At 37.6% G+C, this 20,904-nt stretch overlaps 1 protein-coding gene across 5 annotated transcripts in view; it reads right to left on the bottom strand.

Moving 5' to 3' along the window:
* slc2a9l2 (solute carrier family 2 member 9, like 2) overlaps positions 1 to 20,904 on the bottom strand; it is a 95,414-nt gene that overhangs the window by 25,074 nt on the left and 49,436 nt on the right. For all 5 annotated transcript variants that reach the window (XM_072382650.1, XM_072382653.1, XM_072382649.1 and 2 more), the window contains exons 9-11: positions 19,224 to 19,334; positions 13,055 to 13,156; positions 12,778 to 12,853 (exon numbers count right to left, since the gene is read on the bottom strand). In XM_072382650.1, coding sequence (XP_072238751.1) covers positions 12,778 to 12,853; positions 13,055 to 13,156; positions 19,224 to 19,334 — 289 coding nt within the window. The remainder of the gene's footprint in view (positions 1 to 12,777; positions 12,854 to 13,054; positions 13,157 to 19,223; positions 19,335 to 20,904) is intronic.

The following is a 20,904-nucleotide window of genomic DNA, read 5'->3' as shown; positions in this document are numbered from 1 at the left end:
ATACAAAGAGAGGGAGCCTGAGTGCAGGTGGAAGTGAACCATCTCAAGCCCCTGGCAGATGTTCAAAGTGAAGTAGGTGATGGGGAAGAGACTCGTTTTTCGCAATTTAGTAAACAGGGATGTGTGTCTATGAAGAAAATGTCATTTTTACATGAGAAATCAGCCATGGGATGTAAGGTACACAGCAAGGTTGGTGGGAGGAGTTATGCAAATAAATGACACTCTGGGATCCACTTGAAACCATATTTCTATGTCGGATGCAGTTTAACAAGGTATAGTTAAAAAATGCTAAATGCTAAATGTTTATGTGACAAAAAAGCACCGAAGAGGATGTTTCATTTAGGTTTTGATTTATGAGTCAAAGAGACAGATTATTCAAACCACGTACTGGACAGCAAGACTGGAATACTGAACAGTAGCAACTGCGCACTGTGTGTATGTGTATGTGTGTGTGTGTGTGTATTTGTAAGTATAAAATGAATAGCACATAACCCAAATGACGCAAACACAAAATTGATGGATAGACCCACACATAAATAGATTTAGGTGTAGAGATCATGTCATACTCACAAACACATAATCTATCAGTCTTTACTTCCGTCTTCATTTCTTTCACTCCTCTAATTAATTTTTTCTAATGGCTCCTTTACATCATTACATTTCACCTTGGTTCTTGGTCTCTCCACAGAGCATCTATTTTTTTCACTTCTGTCTTTGTATGTATGGCCTATGTTTCCCGCACAGGGACATCTGCCATGCTTGTTAGGAATTATTCACATATCACCGCCAGTATCTCGCTTTATCTACAAAGTTTTACAATCACATGATGGCTGACCATAAATGTTCATTACAACATGTCTTTGTGCAAGATGATTTATCTTATCTTTTCCACTATAACCTGCATGTCAGCCCTCCGTAGCCACCGCCTCACATTCTCCCAGCTACGTGATCAGTGCAGAAGCATTGAGTTAATTGGCAGTCAATCTACTGCAAGACCAAAGGGTCTGTTTGGCATTTCTTTGGAAGCAGTGACGACAAAAATCCATAGCTTCCTGAAAACAAAGCCCTCATCTTTTCTTACTGAGGAAAATTCGGCACGGTAAATTAACAGCTTAGACCATAGACAGCTCCATACAACGGATCAATTTTACTTTATTTTAAGGACTTTATCCAGACTGTAGCAAAAGTATAGTAATACTTAAGGGTTGTGACATAACTTTCATGCAATTTTCAGATTGATGTTTACATGATCCGACTTTGGCAATTTCAAATAATGTATAACGAAAACCTTTATTACATTTACAGGGCTGATTCTTTGTAACAAAATGTGTGATTTAATTTACTTTCATTTATATACTAAAAAAAAGCCGCTATCCTTCACCCTAACCCATTAGGAAACCAGCAATGCAGCAACTCATGGCAAGAAATAGTGTTGTTAGTAGAGTGCTGGTTGGCCCTGCTACCACATTCTGCAGTAGCAGCAGTTATTCAGGGAGAGTCTTATCACAGCAAAAGGGAGTCTGCATGTCCTCATGGGTGTTTTTTTCTTTTTCTTCACACAGTACAAGAACATGCATGTTGGATAGACTGGGGATTGTCTGCGACTGGGGACGCATGCATGGCGTAATTAAAAGAAAAAGTGCGGAAAATGCATTGATAAAGCACTTTCCAAGAACAAATGTCACAAAGTCCTTCACAAAGATAACAATAAAGAGAGATTAAAAAAAAGAAATGAGATTGAAAAAAACAATAAAACTAAAAGGCAATCAAACAAGATAAGTGAAACGCAATTAAACAAAAGCCTGTTTAAAGAAATTAGTCTTAAGCTGCTTTTTAAAGGTGTTCATTGAGTTCACACATTATAAATCCAATGGGAGAGAGTTTAACAATTTCAAAAGTACAGTCTCTTTTTGTTCTGAGTTGCGAACAAGAGACAGCCAACAACCCCTGATCAGACAACCTCAGGGGGTTTTTTTAATGTCGAAGGGATTCAGTATGTCTAAAACATATATGGGGACTTGGCTATGCCAGGCTCTGAAATTCAGAACAAAGATTTTAAACTGAATTCTGAACCTGATGGGGAGCCAATGTAAAGAAATCAAGACTAATGTTATATGGGACCTTCTGGATGTCTGGCAGCTGCTGTCTAGACCAGTTGTAGGCAGCGCAGATTAATTGCTCAGGCAAGTAAATGGGGGAATTAGAATAATCCAGACATAATGAAACTCAGCGAGGGATACAACAGGCCGTAAAGATGGTTTGACTAAATAAGACAAAATCAAGTCTCATTATCACATTTGGTGCAAAACAGAAACAAGCAGAAACGAGCACCTCTGTTTTCTGAGTTCACCTGAAGGAAGTTGTCAGCCATCAAATCTTTTATGGACTGTATGCAGCTCAGAAGAACGAATATCTAAAACATCAGCTTAAAAGAAACACAACTGAATATCATCTGCATAATGTACTTGTTAAATGACCCAGCACTGGGCCCAGAAGAGAACACTGGGGAGCACCTGAGGACAAAGGTTTAGATGACGATTTAAAATTACATTTACTGAAAAAGACCTTCCAGAGAGATATGACGAGAAACACTGGAGTAGTGAAACACCGAAATACCCACCCACTCCCTGAGCTTGTCAAACAAAATATCATCATCTACATCATCCCTGTTTGTGGCTCAGTTGTTTTGCAAGTCTAGCATTAAACAGTCCAATGAAAAGTGGCTGCTGCACACACACAGTCTTTCCCTAACTTTTACTGGGCTCTTTTATCCACTGAGGCCAGTGGTATGTGTAAGATTTAATCTCCTCAGTACAGCTGACAACAGACCAGTTCAACGTGAAGCTGTGTTCATTTGTCGAGCGAGCTGGATGTTAGCCGGTATGGCTAAGAGGTCGAGGCTTAGCAGGGGAAGCGGGGTGAACTTTAGAAATTAAATTTACACTGAAGATCACAATGGCTCATAAAGTGAGATATTTTCAAACCTTGGGGGGGGGCCCTGAAAAAAAGGATGCCAGGGTTGTGTTTTATTCAGTGTTTTTGGGCTGTTACTGACTTAATACACCAAAATATATGCAGTAAAGAACACTAATAAATTATTTTCCCATAATATGTTCCCTTTAAACTTTTTTGCCATGCAATACCTTAATACAGCATACCATGCAGCGTGATCAAAGGTAATGATGCAAAAGACAGGAAATGTTGACATGATGTAAGTGTAACTCTTAACGACCTGAGGTGTCTTCATTTTGGCACATTCTGAATTAGTATTTAAAGGTATCATTGTCACTTGATTGTGGTAAAATAACTATTTGGATAGAAATATATCTTCAGGAGGAGCAAACATAGCAAGTTTGCATTTGAATCTCATGATCTGCCTGTGAATGGTTTGGACAGAGTCATGTTCTCTTGTTGATACTTCATTTACATGAGGACAATGGCAGGGTCAATGAGATTTGACCAGGAACAATTATATCCTTTTCCATCACTGAACAATAAGTGTCTATAGTGACTGCCCCAGTTGCGTTTCTACAATGAGCTCCTGACAGCGTCTCACTTCAATGCACAAAAGAATATCATTTACATTTTATCTCACAAACTAAATGTGAAAAATATCAGGTGGGTTCTGTTGAAGTGGATGAATGGTTTTAAGTCCTGACTGGAAAACATATGCAGAGGGGAAAACCTACAAGAGTCCTCATCCTAATTTTAAAACACATTACTGTTAATAAGCTTATACAGCAACAAAAATACAGTCGAATGCCAACTGTGAAACAGAGTTAAACGCCAGTACTTGAGTATTTTTTTTTGTGATGACTTTCTACTTTTACTACATTTCCACACAAACAGCTCCTTACATTTTCGAGAGAGACTTGTTAATCTATCTTAAATATATTTCATAGATATAATCCATCATTTGGCCCTTAAAAGGGTTAGGGGGCTTATTTATCTTTTCCTGATTTATATTAAAGAGAAAATCAAGTTGCGAATTCATAAGAAAATTTGATTTTCTAGATCAGAGCATTTCATTTCTGTCTTGAGCCTTAAAAACTTGTGTGTATTCTGTGCCCTCCTCTGTGTATAAGACCCAGCACCCCTACATGATTGTCATCTGAGAAATGCAGTTGGAGGGATCACACATGATGATGTAAGAGGAGAAGAGTGAATAGGAATTGTTACAATGGAGGTTGTTTCCCTCAAACTATTCCTGCATGTCACCTTTCCTCAGATCAAGAATTCATTGCATAACTGAATTAAATGTAACAGCCAAGCAAGTTTAACTGGTATCATGACACAGAAGTAAGTTTTGTATTGTTTGTATTCCCAGCATGGTTGCAAAAGTGTTTTGCGCAGTCTTTGCGCAGTTTGTGGTCGAGTAAATTGCCTCAGCAGGTGAGAGGTCACAGGAGAAACTTTTTCCTGAACATACTGGGTGGTCAAACCTGTTGTAAAACTCCAACCTAAAAGCATCAGCTCTAATTACTGGAATAACAACAGCACGGCCTATTCGATAGCTAAGCTCAAAAACTGGCTACAAGTTTATATTCAATTCTGTTTAACTGACAGCACTGACTGCTTTGTTAGCGTTGTTTCTTCTAGAGATCAATGCTGTCATCTCGTCAAAGTGCCAAAAATAATGCCAACGCCTGCCTATTAGCAGTGAAACCTCTTTAACTGCCACCTCCACTGATCACTTACCCTTGTTCTTTTGACGAACAGAAAAGCTCCCATTTTTCAGATCACTAATTTTGTCAGTAGGAGGCTCCCTGAGGGGAGAACTGAGGGAGTGAGAGAGAAGTAAAGACGATAATAGATGAGTTTCCACCATACACAAGAGCTCACAAAAGGCTTATGTCTCAGTGGTATATCAACTGTGAAATCTAAAAGAAAACCTGCTAAGGCTTCTCCATGTTACACAAAAAAAACTACCAAAATAAGAACACACAAATATGGCTCCGAGAGGTGGCAGCAGGAGTGTGAAATGTTTATTTTCATATAGGAAACATTCTAAGCCCAGTTTTACAAAGGTCAGTCACCAGGAATTAATTAATTCAATCATTCAGCTGTGAAATGAGCATATGTTCAAAGTACTGCTTGTCTGGAACTCCTTCATATTAGATTTGCATGTTCCACGGAGCAGGAAGAAACTCTAACTCTTTTTCAGATTCAAATCTGAAATATGTCTTAAATTGTATCTGCTCACAATGCAGAAACATCTCCAGGAAGACTTCTTACTTTTAAAGAAGAGTTTAATATTTAAACAATTTAAAAAGATGTTCGAATAAGGTCATATGATTCTTAAAGCATATTAATGTCTTCTGCAAAGAGACTCCACTCATGAGTTTTGGTCTCTTAACAACTAAATTGTTCAAACCACCAGTTCTTACACAACACCGACTAATACTTGCGCATATCTTTGACTTTAGACAAGGCTAAAAACTGTGTAACTCAGATTAAGAAAAGTCTACAAAAAATTTGTTTACAATCCATCAGAATTTGAGGCATCACAGCAAAAGCCACCTCACACCTCCCAATTCAGTGGATTCACAACCTCGATCTTGTTTTCATTTAGGTACCGTTGTTTGGATTATTGTGTTCTCTCTCTCTCTCTCTCTCTCTCTCTCTCTCTCCTCCTGAACTGGAGTCACAAAAACTATAGCCAGTCACTTTAAATAGCTAAAAAGATTTTTCTTGTAAATATGAAAACTTCTGATGTCAGATGTTTTCAAATTTGATTAATGAAAATTTCACCCGATCTCAACTTCCAACACCCTCCAGCACCTTCTGTGTGGGGTTGTCAAACACGTGACAAACACATGACAAGCAGGCTCAAGTTCCTGTTTTACAAAATTGCCCCACCAACGCATCTATGTATGTGTGCTCAACATGGTTTTGTTTTTGGATGCCAGTTTAAAGAGAGAAACCTAAACTTGGTCCAAGTAATTCATATTGTGGGCAGCAAGTGGCGGCTACGAATGCAAAACATCGATTACATATGAGGAGATATATGAGAAGAGCTTTCAGAAGATGTTAAACCACAGAAAACTTATATTCAAGACTGCTACAAAAATGTGCCTGTGGCAAAAAGATAATGGAAAAGCAAAGACTCTCAGTAGGCAAATATAAAAGTAACCATGTTCTAATTTCAAACATTACAGAGAAAATTGAAAGACAAGACAGATTTGCCAGCTAAATACCACGTTTTAAAACATCAGGGATACCTGAGACGTGCAGGGACATAATAGAGACTCCAACAGTGTTACCTGATGATAGATATTTAATCTGTAGGTTAGGTGGCAAATGTCTTTTAACATCTCAATTCTTGTAAGTGCACAGGCACCAAGAAACAGTGGAGTGTCTATAAAGGGGCTGTGAGGATCTATCCCCATGTGCCAGTCCAAACCATGCTCCAAGGAGCGAGTGAGCGGTGGGTTTTAACCTCTATATTAATAAAGTCAATCGAAAACAATCTCCCAAAAACTCTCTGTCCATACAGGATTAACATTACGCATACTTGTGTACAATAAAGAGTGCAGTACTGTACATGCTGCTGCTAGTCTCACACCTTGTTTCTAAATTTTCACACTGTGTAAGACCATATGCCTGATTTCTGTACATAGACTTCTCAATCAGCAAAATAGGGCTGAACAATCCAGTTATCCAAAAAACATTGGTTGAAGATAAAAACAACTGTTTCTTTCTCATCAACAGGTAACATTTGGTTAATAACAAAAGCACAAACAGGATATGTTATTATCCCATTAGTATTCACCTTTCACACCAACGACAGTGTTAATTGCACGGTTACACGCACAGCTGAGTCAAGCTACGAAAACAGCTCGACTCTACCATTTAATTGGGTAATTATCCTTATCCATCTTTAGATGCACAGGGATGAGTTACTGAAACCTGTTCAATGGTGTGAGTAAGTATAGCTTTACTTATATTTGAGTAGTTCAGTTTTGTGCAATTTTGGTCAAACTAACATGTTTTCATGCATTATAAAAGTCTGCTTTGGGTCAGACTAGCCCAATTTTTTTTTCCCCCAGTGTCATGTAGATGATTAGTTTGTCCACAGTTTACCATTCGTCAGACTGATTTTAACGGCATATTCACAAATGTACTAAATTTTAGGTCTGCATAAGCGTATCCTCTGACTTGCTCACAAAAACTATATTGACTCTCCTCAGGTCAGAACATCAATTTCTGCCCTCTGGGAGGCACTTAGTGTGGTGAGGCTGATGGAAGTGTCAGTTCTAATACTCTTGTTCCTCACTTTATAAAAATGGCTTGACCAACAGAGGAGTGCAAAGAGCAGGTGATCCCCCTCTGTGATGAACGTTCACCAAGGCTCCTCCATTCCTACTTGAGTTTGTGAAATTTCAACTTGACTATAAAAAATCTAATTGGTTTAAAAGTGGTCATATAGAAGAAAAAGACAGAAACACTAGAGCCATCAGGACGGGACGCTGGTCCCAAATGAATAAACTCATTATTTTTTAACATGACCCACAGAATAGCCCTTAACAACCTATACGAGATTTATTTTCATGAACTTCACATTTACCTCTATGCTTATTGTATATACACATACTCTGCTTAACCCATATCAAAAGTACAGTTGTCATCCCAATCACCATGCAGAGTACAGTACCACGGTGGTGGCATGATGCTGTTGTTTCTGGTCTTGTTAGTTTGTTATATGTGGTCTTATTAGTTTCCATGCACAGACAGTAGAGTTACATGGCTTATGGAACAGCTTGGGGGGAGATGTTTTCTATTTCTGACATGAGGACAATACTCAACAGGAGCGACAGCATGAGAGAATCAACAATTTAATGAGATGACAGTGTCAGGCTGTTTGAGAAGGCAGATGAAAGAGAAAAATATCTGAACTGAACTAAAAAACTGTTCAGAAGTCTTTGTTTGAAATAGCAAATGAGCTCAGAGTGGAATACAAAAAAAAAATCATTTTCATTTAAACACTCAGAAAACAAACCCCCCAAAAGAAATTGAAATAAAACAGTAATTCTTCAGTTATATACTTCTTCCCTACACCGTAAAACTTAAATATCTATCCACCTCAAAACAGACTGTTCGGCTGCCTCTGCGTTTCTGGCAGCAGGCTCAGGACTCCTTACAGTGATTCTCAGATACAGCCACAAGCAGTGAAAGGACCCAATTAACCTTGACTTGATACATCTCCTCCAAGGGGGCTGCTCACCAGCTCTGGTGTTAGGCAAAGAAATTGACTTGCCTCAGCAGACCGCAGTTCCACTTGTCAGTCAGCTGACTCAAACCATCTGACAATCTGTCTCCAGCTAAAAAAATCTCAAACATTTATTCAACTAGACCTCTAGCAACTTGAAAACAGTTTAGAAATAAAAAGTACCTGATTAAGATTAGGCTAAGATAATGGTTAGGGCTAGAATACATAAACATTATCATTACATCACAGCACAACATTTTTCTTGCTTGCCTGGACACTAGACAATAATTCACAATATAAACCAATAGGTACAGCATGTACCTACTGGCCCATATGAGTGGAGACATTATTTACTGATAATACATCTTGAATATGCGAGGTAAAAAAATTTAGGACCATAACATTTCTGGACTCCAACACCAACATTTCTATCAATTTAAAAGTCCTTCTTTAAATATTTGGAATCAAAAAGCCAAAGTTTCTTCAAAATATATCTGCTGCAGTCATAAAGGCAGCCAAAAGGACACTGGAAATGGTCATGGTTTCAGTGTGGCAGAGTTTAATCCACACAGGGAAGTAAATCAGAGTCCTCTTTGTAGAAAAAAACAGGAAATTGTGCTCTAGAGCTGCTCCTTTTATGCAGTTCAACTGGGTTGAGCTCATAGGGGGCTCTATCAGTTTATTTCTTTGGAAATAATGGCATCACTGGTTAGGTGTCTTGTCATATTGCGCCCATACTCTGGCCTACTTTTGGCCCCTTATAGAATAATTGTAAGGAAATACCACTGGATGACAGCATGCACAGCTTTCCTCCTGCTGGTCTCTGGGCCACTGCTCAAACATGAACTCATTACTACTCCATACTGTACCAAAGATTCTTGCCATTTATTGAAGGATATCTACTGTGAATACTTTGTATTGTAGTTTACTTTTTATGACTGATTACATAAAGCGCAGTGTTTGCCAAGGCTCAACATTTTCCACTTCATAAAATAGTCCTTATAATTAAGATCGTGTGGATTAGCAAATACTCACAAACGTCTCAAGCGTTTACTTTTGTTTGATTCTTTTTTTTCTCTGCTGTCCATCAAATTGCTCTCTTTGTTTAATATAACATATGCATCTCACACTGTTGCTTGGTTGAGGCTAAGGAAGTTCAGATGGAGGACTTTGAAAAAAATAAACTAAGCCAGTTGCACACTTATAGAAGCCTGTTCTAAATCAACAAAATCATTTGAAAAGATGCAGCTGGATAACAAGAAACGTAAGGATTAGTTACCTTTAAAAAGAATATCAAATAATATCTTAATTGGTTATTAAGTATTGTTCTATAATAAATATTTTGCGTAAATATGCCTCAATGCAGTTAGAAAAAACTCTGACCAAGTTCAGAAAAGTGTGGCTTTTTATTTATATATATATGTATAAATACATCCGTATTTGTGAATTATTTTGATATGAAGTTTACCAGATTCCAGTGACTTGAATTCCAAACTTGATTTTGTTCTGGACAGCATACAGAGAAAATGCTACCATAGATTTTAAAGCATGTGTCAACCAGGGAAAAAAAAAAGAAAAAGAAAAGTTTTTTTCTTTTGTTACATAGAGACTTCCTCCAAAGTGAAATAGACTGCAGTGTTACAGTTTATCTCGTCTTCTTCCATTTTGCCTTGCATCATTGTTCATTTTGTTTCACACTATTGTAGATTTTAATCAGGTATGTGTACAGGGAGTGATTTGCGCATAGATGTTTTGATCGTGAGCAATTACAACACATGCATACATTCTTACATTTTTAAAGTATTAACTATTCAAACCCTACTTTATTGTTGCAGACACATCATGGTGGATACTTTCATACTGAAAATTGTCTCCTTATAATAGCAAACGCATTCCATTCTAGCTAGTTCATAAATAAGAAAAGCTCCACACCGTCTACACAAACGTCCCCTGTGTACCTAACAACCTCTTACAGCTGCAAAGTGCAAAAACCTTTAGTAAATTTTTAATTACTTAGTTTGAACAATGTGAAGTTCAAAGGGATCAAGAACACCCACCAAAGGAATACTTCTTAAGATGGGACCTGAGAATAGGTGAAGAAATTAAAACCAATGCAAACTGGCTGTTAGTGCTTCAGACAGTACTTTCTGCTGTAAGGGAAACCAAGCAAGCTAATTGGTTGCCGAGTTCATATAGAATCTTTTGATCCATCCTATAAATCTCAAGTACCGTCAGCAGCACAGTGTGCCGTTCTTGATTGTGTGTTGTGAATATTGTTGGCAATATGCAAGCTTGATGTCTGCATTGCTACCCATGACAGTATCCAACAGACAGAAAAATAATGCATATTCAATTTGCTAAGGAAAGTTTCTGAAAGAAATACAAGGCATCCCTCTCACTGGGAATATATACCAGGCAATATATAAGCAAAGATGGGTCTCATGGGAAAATGATAAATATCAGATTGGATTTTACTGCTGGAAAGAGCTCAGTGGAAAAACAGAATGACAGACTGATGCAGAGTTAGTCTAGTTTGTTGTTACTATTGTTATGTAATATCTAATTAGCTCTCTTGCTCCGTGGCATTTGCTTTGCTTGGTTCTGTTGTTGAAGTTGCCGACGCGCAGGTTTAAATTCATGAAAATAGCACTGCCGTGATCTTTTTTCCCTCAGCTCTGCGTGGGTTGTAAATCAGAGACTGAGGCTGAGGTTGATTCCTAAAATAAAACTAATGAAACATGTTTATACTCCACACGTTTATTTTATTGCTCTGTGTCACGACTAACGGGGAATACACAACATTACGACAGCAGCGTGTTCATCCGTGTTATGTTCATTATCAAAAGTTGAAATGTAAGTTATAGCCTCATCATTATTGTCCCTGCCTCACAAATGATGTCTCAGTTAGCCAAGTTAGCCATGTTAGTCCCATTGTTTCAGACTATGAATGTGAAATGTCATGTGAAAATGTCTGGTCAGCTTTTGCACATTTCACTCCAAAATCTTGGAAGTTTGTGGTCCCTTAAAAATGTTGCAATACATGGCACTGTAATGTATACAATGCACATATATTACCTTCACATACGTGCCACATTCAAATCCAACAAAAATGTATATCAGAGAAACTAGAACATTTTATCTTTTGTTTTGTCTTTTTGTGAGCATGTTTGTTCTTCACATATATGACAGGATATAAAAACATGCAGTCTTTCTTTCTTTGGTCTTGTAACATTACCATGACCTGTCTCTTTACTTATTTGATGACTTTTGGAGGTAATTTTTGTTGGCCTCTAAAGCAAGACAACAAATTCATGTGTATAGCTGCTCAAGTACGAGGTCAACAAGAGCTGTTCTTACAACAGTGGTGTTTTATCCCACAACTAGAGATGAAAAAGAATCAAGATTTCAACAAGTTTAAAGGAAAAAGTGCATTTAGTTTCAAGAAAGGCAGTTCACGTGAGAGCAGCATTGAATAAAAGATTGAAAGCAGGAAAGAAACGGGTAGTCAGAAGAGATTTTTAAAAAATTAAGAAAAATACTGAAAGGTTTTAAAAACAAAGATTACAACCATTGAAAAATTCCACTGAAAAGTATAGATTCATAGAAAGATACAGGAAATACACAGTAAGAAATTCCAAAGACTTAATGAATTATGGCATCTCTTCCAGTATGTGCTGGGAAAGGCTCCAACAGCCCTATGACCCTGAGCAGGTAAAGCTGAGGTACAGAAAATGACTAGATTAATTGGAAAGGAAGACAAAAATATATAAAGATTCAGTAGTTTCAACTATGATTCAGATACTAATTGAAACAAAGTCTCAAAAACAGGAAAAAAAAGAAGACAAACCGTGTCCTTTGGTGAGTCAAACAAAAATATATCACTCTGTCTTTTTGTCCAACTGTGAAAGATCTGGGCCACGATTCCCATAGTGAAGCAAGTTCTGAGAAATTATGGCTCCTCATTTATCCACTCAAACACTCAATGCACAAGAGGGGTGGCCCCAGTAGTGCTGTTTCTCCTCTCCCCCTCTAGTGAGAGACTTCATTTTTTACGCCATAAATGATCAGTCTGGAGTAAAACAATCGCATCCCAAAATGACTGCAACAGACACCTAATGACTACAAAGGATATGAGTGCACGCATTCTTTAAACTCTTCATACTATATAACTTAGTCTGGTCTATTTGAATAAATATGCTACAGCTTCTATTCCATGTGTGACATTTGTGAAGCGTCTGTCATCTCCCCTTAAATCTCAATAGCACCTTCCTTGGTGAATGTTCCCTTGAAACATGAATATTCTAAGAGGAGGTATGTGGTGACAGCCACCGTGCATTTCAAGTGTCATGGCATATACAGTACAGTATGGCCCCTACTTATTATGCGAATATATAGGACAACAGCTTGCAGTGTGAAGATCAGGGACATACCAGTTGGGAAAGTCACATTGAATACAACAACAGCTATTTAACTGAAGTAGACATTTTAAGTAGACAATCTGTTGTATTTTGAAGGGTTTTTTACATTGTTTGTTTAAAGTGCAGTTAGGAGTATAGTTTCAGTTTTACCTGGTCCAGAGCAAAATGCAGCAATCACACCCAGTATACAAAGGTAACTGAGGTATGGCATCCATGGCACACTATCCTGGAATGACACAGGTAAAAGGTTCAAATGGAAGCGAATATAATCCCTGAGGAAGTTCTGCTGGTGAACACTCAATTCTAATGATATTGTATGATGCAAAAAAAAAAAAAAAAAACTGGACTCTTCTCTAAATATTGTTTTCAGTTTTTTAGTTTGCAACATTGTTTTTTTGCATGAAGAAGAAGAGGAAGGACGACTCACCTGGAAATTGAGGAAAACTGTGAGCAGGCTGAAGCACACAGCCATGGAGGAGAAACCAAATATGAGAAGGGGCCTCCTCCCAATTTGCTCTATTACCAGGCCCTGAAGACAGGACGAAAAGGATTATATCTGAAGGCTGTCCAATTACATCATGATCACAGGCTTATTGTTAACTGTATGGAAAGTCATGGATCAAGGGTAAACAATGACAACTGGTTGATGGTAAGATTAGTGAGACCCCACATTTTTCAAAAACTACTGAACAGATGGGATTTTGTTCAGACATTCCTTGAACTCAGGGGAGGAAATGTATTTCGAGATGATCTTCTGACTTCTGCTGCTTCGGGTTGAAACTCTTTACAACTTTGGATGTGGCTCATCATTAATTCTGTGGCCACTTCACTTTTGGCTCAGGTGCCTCTCCGGATTATGGATGAAGCATTGGGTGTGAGATTGTGGCCTTACCAAGCACAAGTTGCAGCTGCTGGCCTTATTACAGCGTGGCTTCTAAGACTTAACATATTTATAGGAATGCTTGAATCCCTCTTAACCACTGGGATTTCGTGAGATTGTGGCGCGCGCGTTTGTGAGACAGCTTATTTCATTAGAGAGGGAACAGAAGTCTGACTATTATAGGACTACATAATGCATCACTACATACTGACAAGACCTGGGAGACAAGGTTGTCATGTGATGCTATGTCTTCCTCAGGTGTTCACTCTTCTATGTACATTAAGTCATTTGCACATTTTAATTTCTTGTTTCATGTGTTAATTACCTTTACAATGACTCGCTAGCAAAAAACACTTCTGACAACAGTAGCTATTTCTTCAGCTAAGACAACGTTTGTGAATTGTTCCACTTTCTGACAAAAAAAAAAAAGCTCTGATATCCTTTGTGTGCAAAACTAATAGAGTTAACTCATAATTTAGTTGCAATAAGTGAGCTTCACACAACCCAATATACTATTCTACTTTTTGGCAGACTTGACAGAGGTCAGACTGGTAACTTCAGCCCTCGCGGTTGGCAGGATTAAAATGTCTGGTCACAATTCATCACATCAAGAAGCAGATGAGCCATTACAGACAGCTGACTACAGCTTAAGGCTGCTCCGGTCTTTCCTTTGACTGCAATCTTTTAGGCTTTGAATAAGGAAACCTGTCACATAAAAATGAAAACAGCAGTGCTGTAACATATTTTATAATGATGACTATTTAAACCTAAAACAATATGTTTTTAGACAAATATATTAAAAGCTATTAACGTGTTTCTTACTGTAGGGCTACCATCTACACAATGTTAAGCAGTCTGGCTACTGTAGTAGGGACACATAACGAAGATGTGTGTTTTCAGAATTAGTTTTTCTTTTCTTTTCATCCATCCAATAAAGAAAAATAAATTGGACAAACTCTTTCAGTTGAAAGCAAATGCTATTCAAATAACATGTGTGCATATCTGTAACATGAAGTGCTTCCTCGCTGCCACAAGGTCACTTTTCACATTCCATAATAATTTGTTTGTGTTTTGACTTAAATTTGCCAAAGGGCTCCAGAGTGTGACGACAAGGCCGGATGTGTGTGAATTAATGCAGGGTGGCACAAAATCCTCAGCTCTCATTTGTTAGCTAGTCGAATAGTGACAAGTGTGCTGCAGTGAAAGGGCGTTTGCCCAGTAGGGCACTGGAAAAGATGGCAGGAGGTCAGCAGATAGCATGCAGCATTTAGGGCTTCATAATTGTACACGCTTTTGTCTTTCTTTCTTCTTTATGTACTTCACAAATTACTTATAATATTAGTTAAGTTGAGACTGAAATAAATAACACATGATCATTCAGTTTTTTAAAAAGTATTGCCGATATGTAACTGAATCTCTAGAGTTGGCAGCTGAGATTGGAAGAAAATGTGAAGCAAGAGATAAAACGTAGTTTTTAAAGGCAGTTTCCACAGTGAGTATGACGTTCCTCCTGTATATGATCAGATTTATCAGGGACATTCCTTTATCCACTGGTGTCCACATGGCTGAAAGAGTGCAATGATTTCACCAGAAGGACACTCGGAGTGGAGTCCTCTGTCGAGATAATAGCACTCTCTCATACTTTTAAAGAAAGTAATCTGGGGTCTTCATCAAAGAACAATGGATTGTTAATTTATCAATGCTCCAGCTCTCTGCCAAATTTCATTGGATTCTGCCAGGAAATATCTTCCCAAATCTTACTAACAGATGGTGGGGGGGGGACAAAATTTCTCTTCACTACTTTCTCTTTCCAGCAGTACATGTACAAATGTAACAAATGTCTCTGCACAGGAAACAAGAAGGAGTTGAAAAAAATACAGAAGTAAAGATTAAGTCGGACATATGAGTAACTACAGTGAGAACACAGCTGATTGTTCAATATGACGGAATTCACAATTTTCTTCTTTTACAAAAGGTAATTGAATGTAATGTCAGTCATCTCCTCCCACACAGCAGACTACCAACTGCCTCTAACAGATGTTTTTTTAAGCAGATGGCGATGTGCCCAGCCAGTTTGATCACAGAAAAAACAAAAGAAATTTTAAAAAACAGTACCTTTCACATAACCTTATTTGCATAACTAAATTGGAAAACTACTCTGAATCTCATACAACAGAAATCTCATATTCAGAACATGTGGGTTCACAACAAACAACTGATGTCTTTGTACCAGATGTACAAAACCGCCGCAAGCAACAATTAGATTTACTGAGTAAGTTGAGAATGGAAGGTGTTGAATTAGCTTGGGAGGAAAAAACCATTGGGTTGTTTTGGTGAGAGAGCAACTATGTCTGATTCATGGCTCAATAACAGAACGCTCTAGGTGGGTCAGTATTTAATTACAGCAAGTTTAAAATCAGTTAACACATAAACCAACTTGCTTCTGTTTGTTTGTTTAATACGGTTTTCTGTGATTATGGTGCATACTGACCAGGATGACAATCTGTGAAACTCAGAAAAACAGCCAAACACAGGAATTCAATCCAAAGTCAATCTAAAGTCTTGACTTTGGGACAAATAAAAAAGATAAATAAAAATTTAAGAAACATTTAAAAAGACTATAACAATTAAAAACAATCTGGTGTAGAACAGAGAACAGTATACAGTATACATTATAAACTGACTGAACAGATTACTAATGAAGTCAATCAAAGGGCAAAATTACAGACTAAAACCCCAAATCACGTCTTATTCAGATCTGTTTAATCTGTTAAGTTTAGCTATTTTGCCCTTTTTTGTCATGCAGCCAAGAATTGGATCTCTTACCTGACAGGCAGGTGGATATTGGATTATATGCTATGGATTATAAATAATTCAGCATCACTTTGAACCTTTGTCACTTTTTCATAAATCCAAACAGTTTCATCTGTCTATCCATCCATTTTCCATACAAGTTTAATCAAATTCAGGTAGCCAGACAGAATCCACGCATGCACCGGGAAAACATACAGATTCCACACAGAAAGGCACCAGCTGGGATTCAAAACATGATTCTTCTTTATGCTGACAACAAAACATTGTGAAATGACACCACCAAACAATTCCTTTTTTCCAAATTCAGCATTGTGACATAAAATGTTATCTGACCCTTTCATTTTCATACAACTCATAAAGATCAACCTATGCCTATAGTAAGCATAATTGCAAAACAAATTCTTATTTCCACTCACAGCAGTACCACAAAAGTACCACAGACTTAAGTGCCCCCAAAACTCACCAAAGCCAAACTGCAGGATGCAAAAGTATGACTAGTATTTTCTTGCAGGTTTTCAGTGTTGACAGACAGATAAGCAGATAAGGTAACTTTCGCACAGCACAGTGTTTATTTGTGGAAATTTAGTTATTTCATCTGAAATATCTAAAATTATAGTGGCATGATATGTCAGAAGTTAATGTTTGCATGTTGGCAGGTCCACGTGAGAGGCATTGCTAATTAGATAAAGTGAGAGTGTTAGCCAAATGTACCTTGTGGTGATTTAATTTCTGTATTGCAAAACACATACCCGCAGACTTTGGAAATAAATCCCACCTTTGAAAAACTGCCATCTCAATCAAACAAAAACAGCATTTTAAAGCCAGGTGTCAACTTTGGTATGAATATCATAAATATTTGAAGCTCCTGAAACCATAAATGGAATTAATCTTTGTCAATGAATGTCAAGAGTGAATCTGAATCTGAACATGAGACTCATATTAAATATGTTCAGGAGGAAAATAAGTTAAATTTAACCAGAATATGTCTTTTAACTATACATGGCATCAGTCACATAACCCTGAAAGCTCACAATCAAGACCAATTATTTATTAGATGTATTACTATATTCAGTTGTTCAGCTAATAGATATGTGAGTTTAATTTGGATCGTTTCTAACTACTTTATGTATGCCAGCAAAAAAAAAACCCGTAGCTCATTATTGGGAGCAACACAAAAAGGGTGGTGTTCTGGAAAGGTGGCTGGGGGCAGATTTAGCTGTGCCTGATGGGAAGTTGCTGCAGGGCCAAAGTGAAAACTGCTGTCTGGAGTGTACATGCTGCTGTTTGAAGTCAGTCACCTGGCAGTTAAGTCACTCAGTAGGGTCTTCTCTTTGCCACAGATTAAAGATCATATTTAATGTGCTCGTACTCACTGGAATCACACAAAGAGATAGCAGCCCACAACACATTTAAATGAGGAGGAATAAGAGGGGATAATTCCGACTCTATTTTAAAACTGTTCCTATTTGGAAAGTGAGACTTGTATTAGCCAAAGATCTCAAGCAACAAAACAATTCAGAGCGAAATTTGCTTTAGTTTCTCTTTTTGTAAAAGTCTACCACATTTCAGCAACAGAGAGGATTAGGCTGTAAGATCAATAACTAATTATGAGGCAGACTCATTTAAAATGAGAAAACAACAAATTGTGACATTGTATCGTTCTTTACAAGTCATGTGACCGTCAAAAAAAATTCACTTATTTAAATGAGCAATTGTATAGAAGGCTGTGTTTTTGTTATGTTCTATGATGTAATGTTGAAAGCACTGGGGCATGTACTGGGCAGCCACTCCTTCGAAAATTGTGGAAGCAAAGATTCCTGGGCATTAAATGCTTTGCCACCTCCTTATCTCCTCCAGGATCTCGCCAGGAAGTCTTCTTCCAGTTGTAATAACTCAGAATACCACCCATGGGAGGCATTCAAGTCCTGGCTTCTGCCCCTGGCATTGTACTCTACTGCATGAGTGAGTGCTAGCTTGCACCCTCATTCAGTGTAAACTGGATCAATAGCACACCACCATAAGTGACTCAATACTCCTACAGAAACAAATAAATAGGTTTTAAGACAAACACAGAAAACTATTAATTAACTAGTAGTAGATAGTAGGTAGATAATAATCACTCATAGTCAGTTACATTTTTCAGGCAGCCTTTACCAGAACATTAGCTGTGATGGGCAAAAATTTAGTAATGAAGACAAAACAGTTCAATTTCACCCCTAATGCATCATCAGTGATTTCTTCTGGAGAACTAGGGTTAATCTTAGATTTTCCAGCTCACTGTTATTCTAATGAAGATACATTGCTGTCGTAAGTCATCACATTATGTCAAATGCTACTGAATCTCAGGTACAAGCAGCCAAATGAGGAACTCCACCCAGCAGCCATGCTTTTTCACATCAACTTGCAGTTCAGAGATTCTCTCACTTAAAGCAGCTGTGATTCTGAGCATCAGAATTATGACTAAGATGTAAATATGTTGTGTTAAAACGAAAGTATTATCTCATGAAAGTATTGTCTTGGTAATGGAGTAACAAATTAAATGGCCATATTACTTTAATGTCTCTTCGTGTACAGTGTTCAACAAAACAGATCAGTAAAAATGCACTTGAACCACCACACTTCTTTTCACTGTGATACTTCATTGTCAAATATCTATGAACAGCATTGTATGCTTCACAATATAAAGTCGTGGTAGAGAAACATCCTGTTTTCACTTAGCAAGTATAAAAAAAATGTAAAGCTATCTATTAGACAAATAAACAGATTGTTTGTCCTGTCCTGAGTTTAAACAATGAGAGTAGGAATGGCAATGATCCTAATCTTATGAAGCACCATGCTGTGAAATAATTTACCAAAACAAAAACTATCATATGCTTTTAACAAGTGAATCAGACATACTTACTGAGATAATGGCAGCCAGAGTCTCTATAGCTCCCGTGCTCAGTGTGAAGTAGGGAAGCATATTCTCAGCAAAGCCTGCTTCCCGAAGGATCCCATTAGTGTAGTACCAGATCTGCAAGAAAATAAATAACATTCTACCGGGGTTCATTGGTTTTGCAGAGTCTATGTACATTCTAAAAATAAATTGTGGGTTTTTGTCATAAAAGTCCTGTCCATTTTATTAATGTTGGAGCTTAAAAGCATTACAACTGTCTTCTGTCATCTGTTCTCACTACATACAGTATAAACTGAATTTAAGGTTATATAAAGTTCAGTGCTGTAGACAAGTTGTGTCACATTGTATTCACAAAAGACTGAAAGCCAGATTGCTAAATCCATTTTTGGTCACACATACATATCATGACCAGATTATTACCAGGATGAACATTGTTAGAATCACATCGGTAACATACCTATTGCTTGATGTTGACCTTTTTAACTGCATTCTTTCCTCTAACATACAGTCAGCACTAATCTTTCCATTTGTCTTTTTAACCGACAGAATTGAGAGTGAGAAACCTTTAAGCAACCGCTGACTATCAGGAGCTTTGACAAGACAAATAATGATACTGTGGTTGCAGCAATATTCAGAGTAGCTTCCATGTATAGTTTTACAGCAGGGCATTAAGCTGCTGACAGATTACATTTTTGTAGACTGCAGAATCACAGATGGTGAAAAAGGTGTGACAATCCAAATAAATACCTCAAGGGTAATCTAAATTACATTCTCCTTTGAATGATAATGCATGTAAATTAAGTCATTTTCATATCTATGATTATTCAGACAAGCTGTCATTTCTAGGTTTAATGCAGATTACTCAAAAGTCCACAAACATATCAAACATGAAAATGTCACCATGTGAAAGTAAGTCCAAGCTTTATTATTTATTTATTATACTCATCCTACCAACCATTTTTGTGACATGCGACTGTGCTGAGTAACACATGGCTACACCTCCCAAGTGGCAAAAAGAGAGCTGACTGACCAGTTGGAAAACACAGAAAACGTGTCTAAAATGGTGAACAGCTGCTTTGCAGTTGACTATACTAATAGATTCGGATAGATCGGACAGTCAGGTTTTTACAGAATTCAATCTGTAGCGGTTTATGGGCCACTGTTTTAGAATGTTGTCAAAATGTCAAAGAAGCAAGCTCCATTAAGCAATTACTTTGGTGTTCCTCCACCTCCAAATAAATGTCAGACTGAGTCTGAACTGCAAAAGAAGCGCGTGTTCACGGAAAAGTGGTTGCAGGAGGTCAGCTGGCTTCAAACGAAAGATGAACGCACAGAGATGTGGTGCAGAATATCTGTCCCACTCTGGCGGACAAAAAAACAGCGCCTTTTATACAGGTACCAAAAACTTTAGTCATCCAGCTTTTGATAAGCATGCCAATAGCAAAGAGAGAAAGTACTTCAAGCAACTGATAATGGAAACAGGCGTAGTCTGGTGATGATGATGACATTCTGTAGGATAACAGATCCTTCAGTGCTTTAAAATAGTAACTCTTGTAAGTGCTTATAAAGCTATCATTTCATTTGGTTTTCAGTTAGAAAAGTAGATAGTGGCACATTTAGTTTTCAGAGCTTGAAACACAGTCATGTTATTAGAAAATCACAAGGGTTTAAGGAACAGGCAATTTGC

The sequence above is a fragment of the Leuresthes tenuis genome, unplaced genomic scaffold (genome assembly GCF_036924035.1).
Source record: "Leuresthes tenuis unplaced genomic scaffold, fLeuTen1.0.hap1 SCAF_3, whole genome shotgun sequence".
Classification (NCBI taxonomy): Eukaryota; Metazoa; Chordata; class Actinopteri; order Atheriniformes; family Atherinopsidae; genus Leuresthes; species Leuresthes tenuis.
The sequence above is the reverse complement of the archived record's forward strand: the minus strand, read 5'-3'. Positions and strand labels throughout refer to the sequence as shown.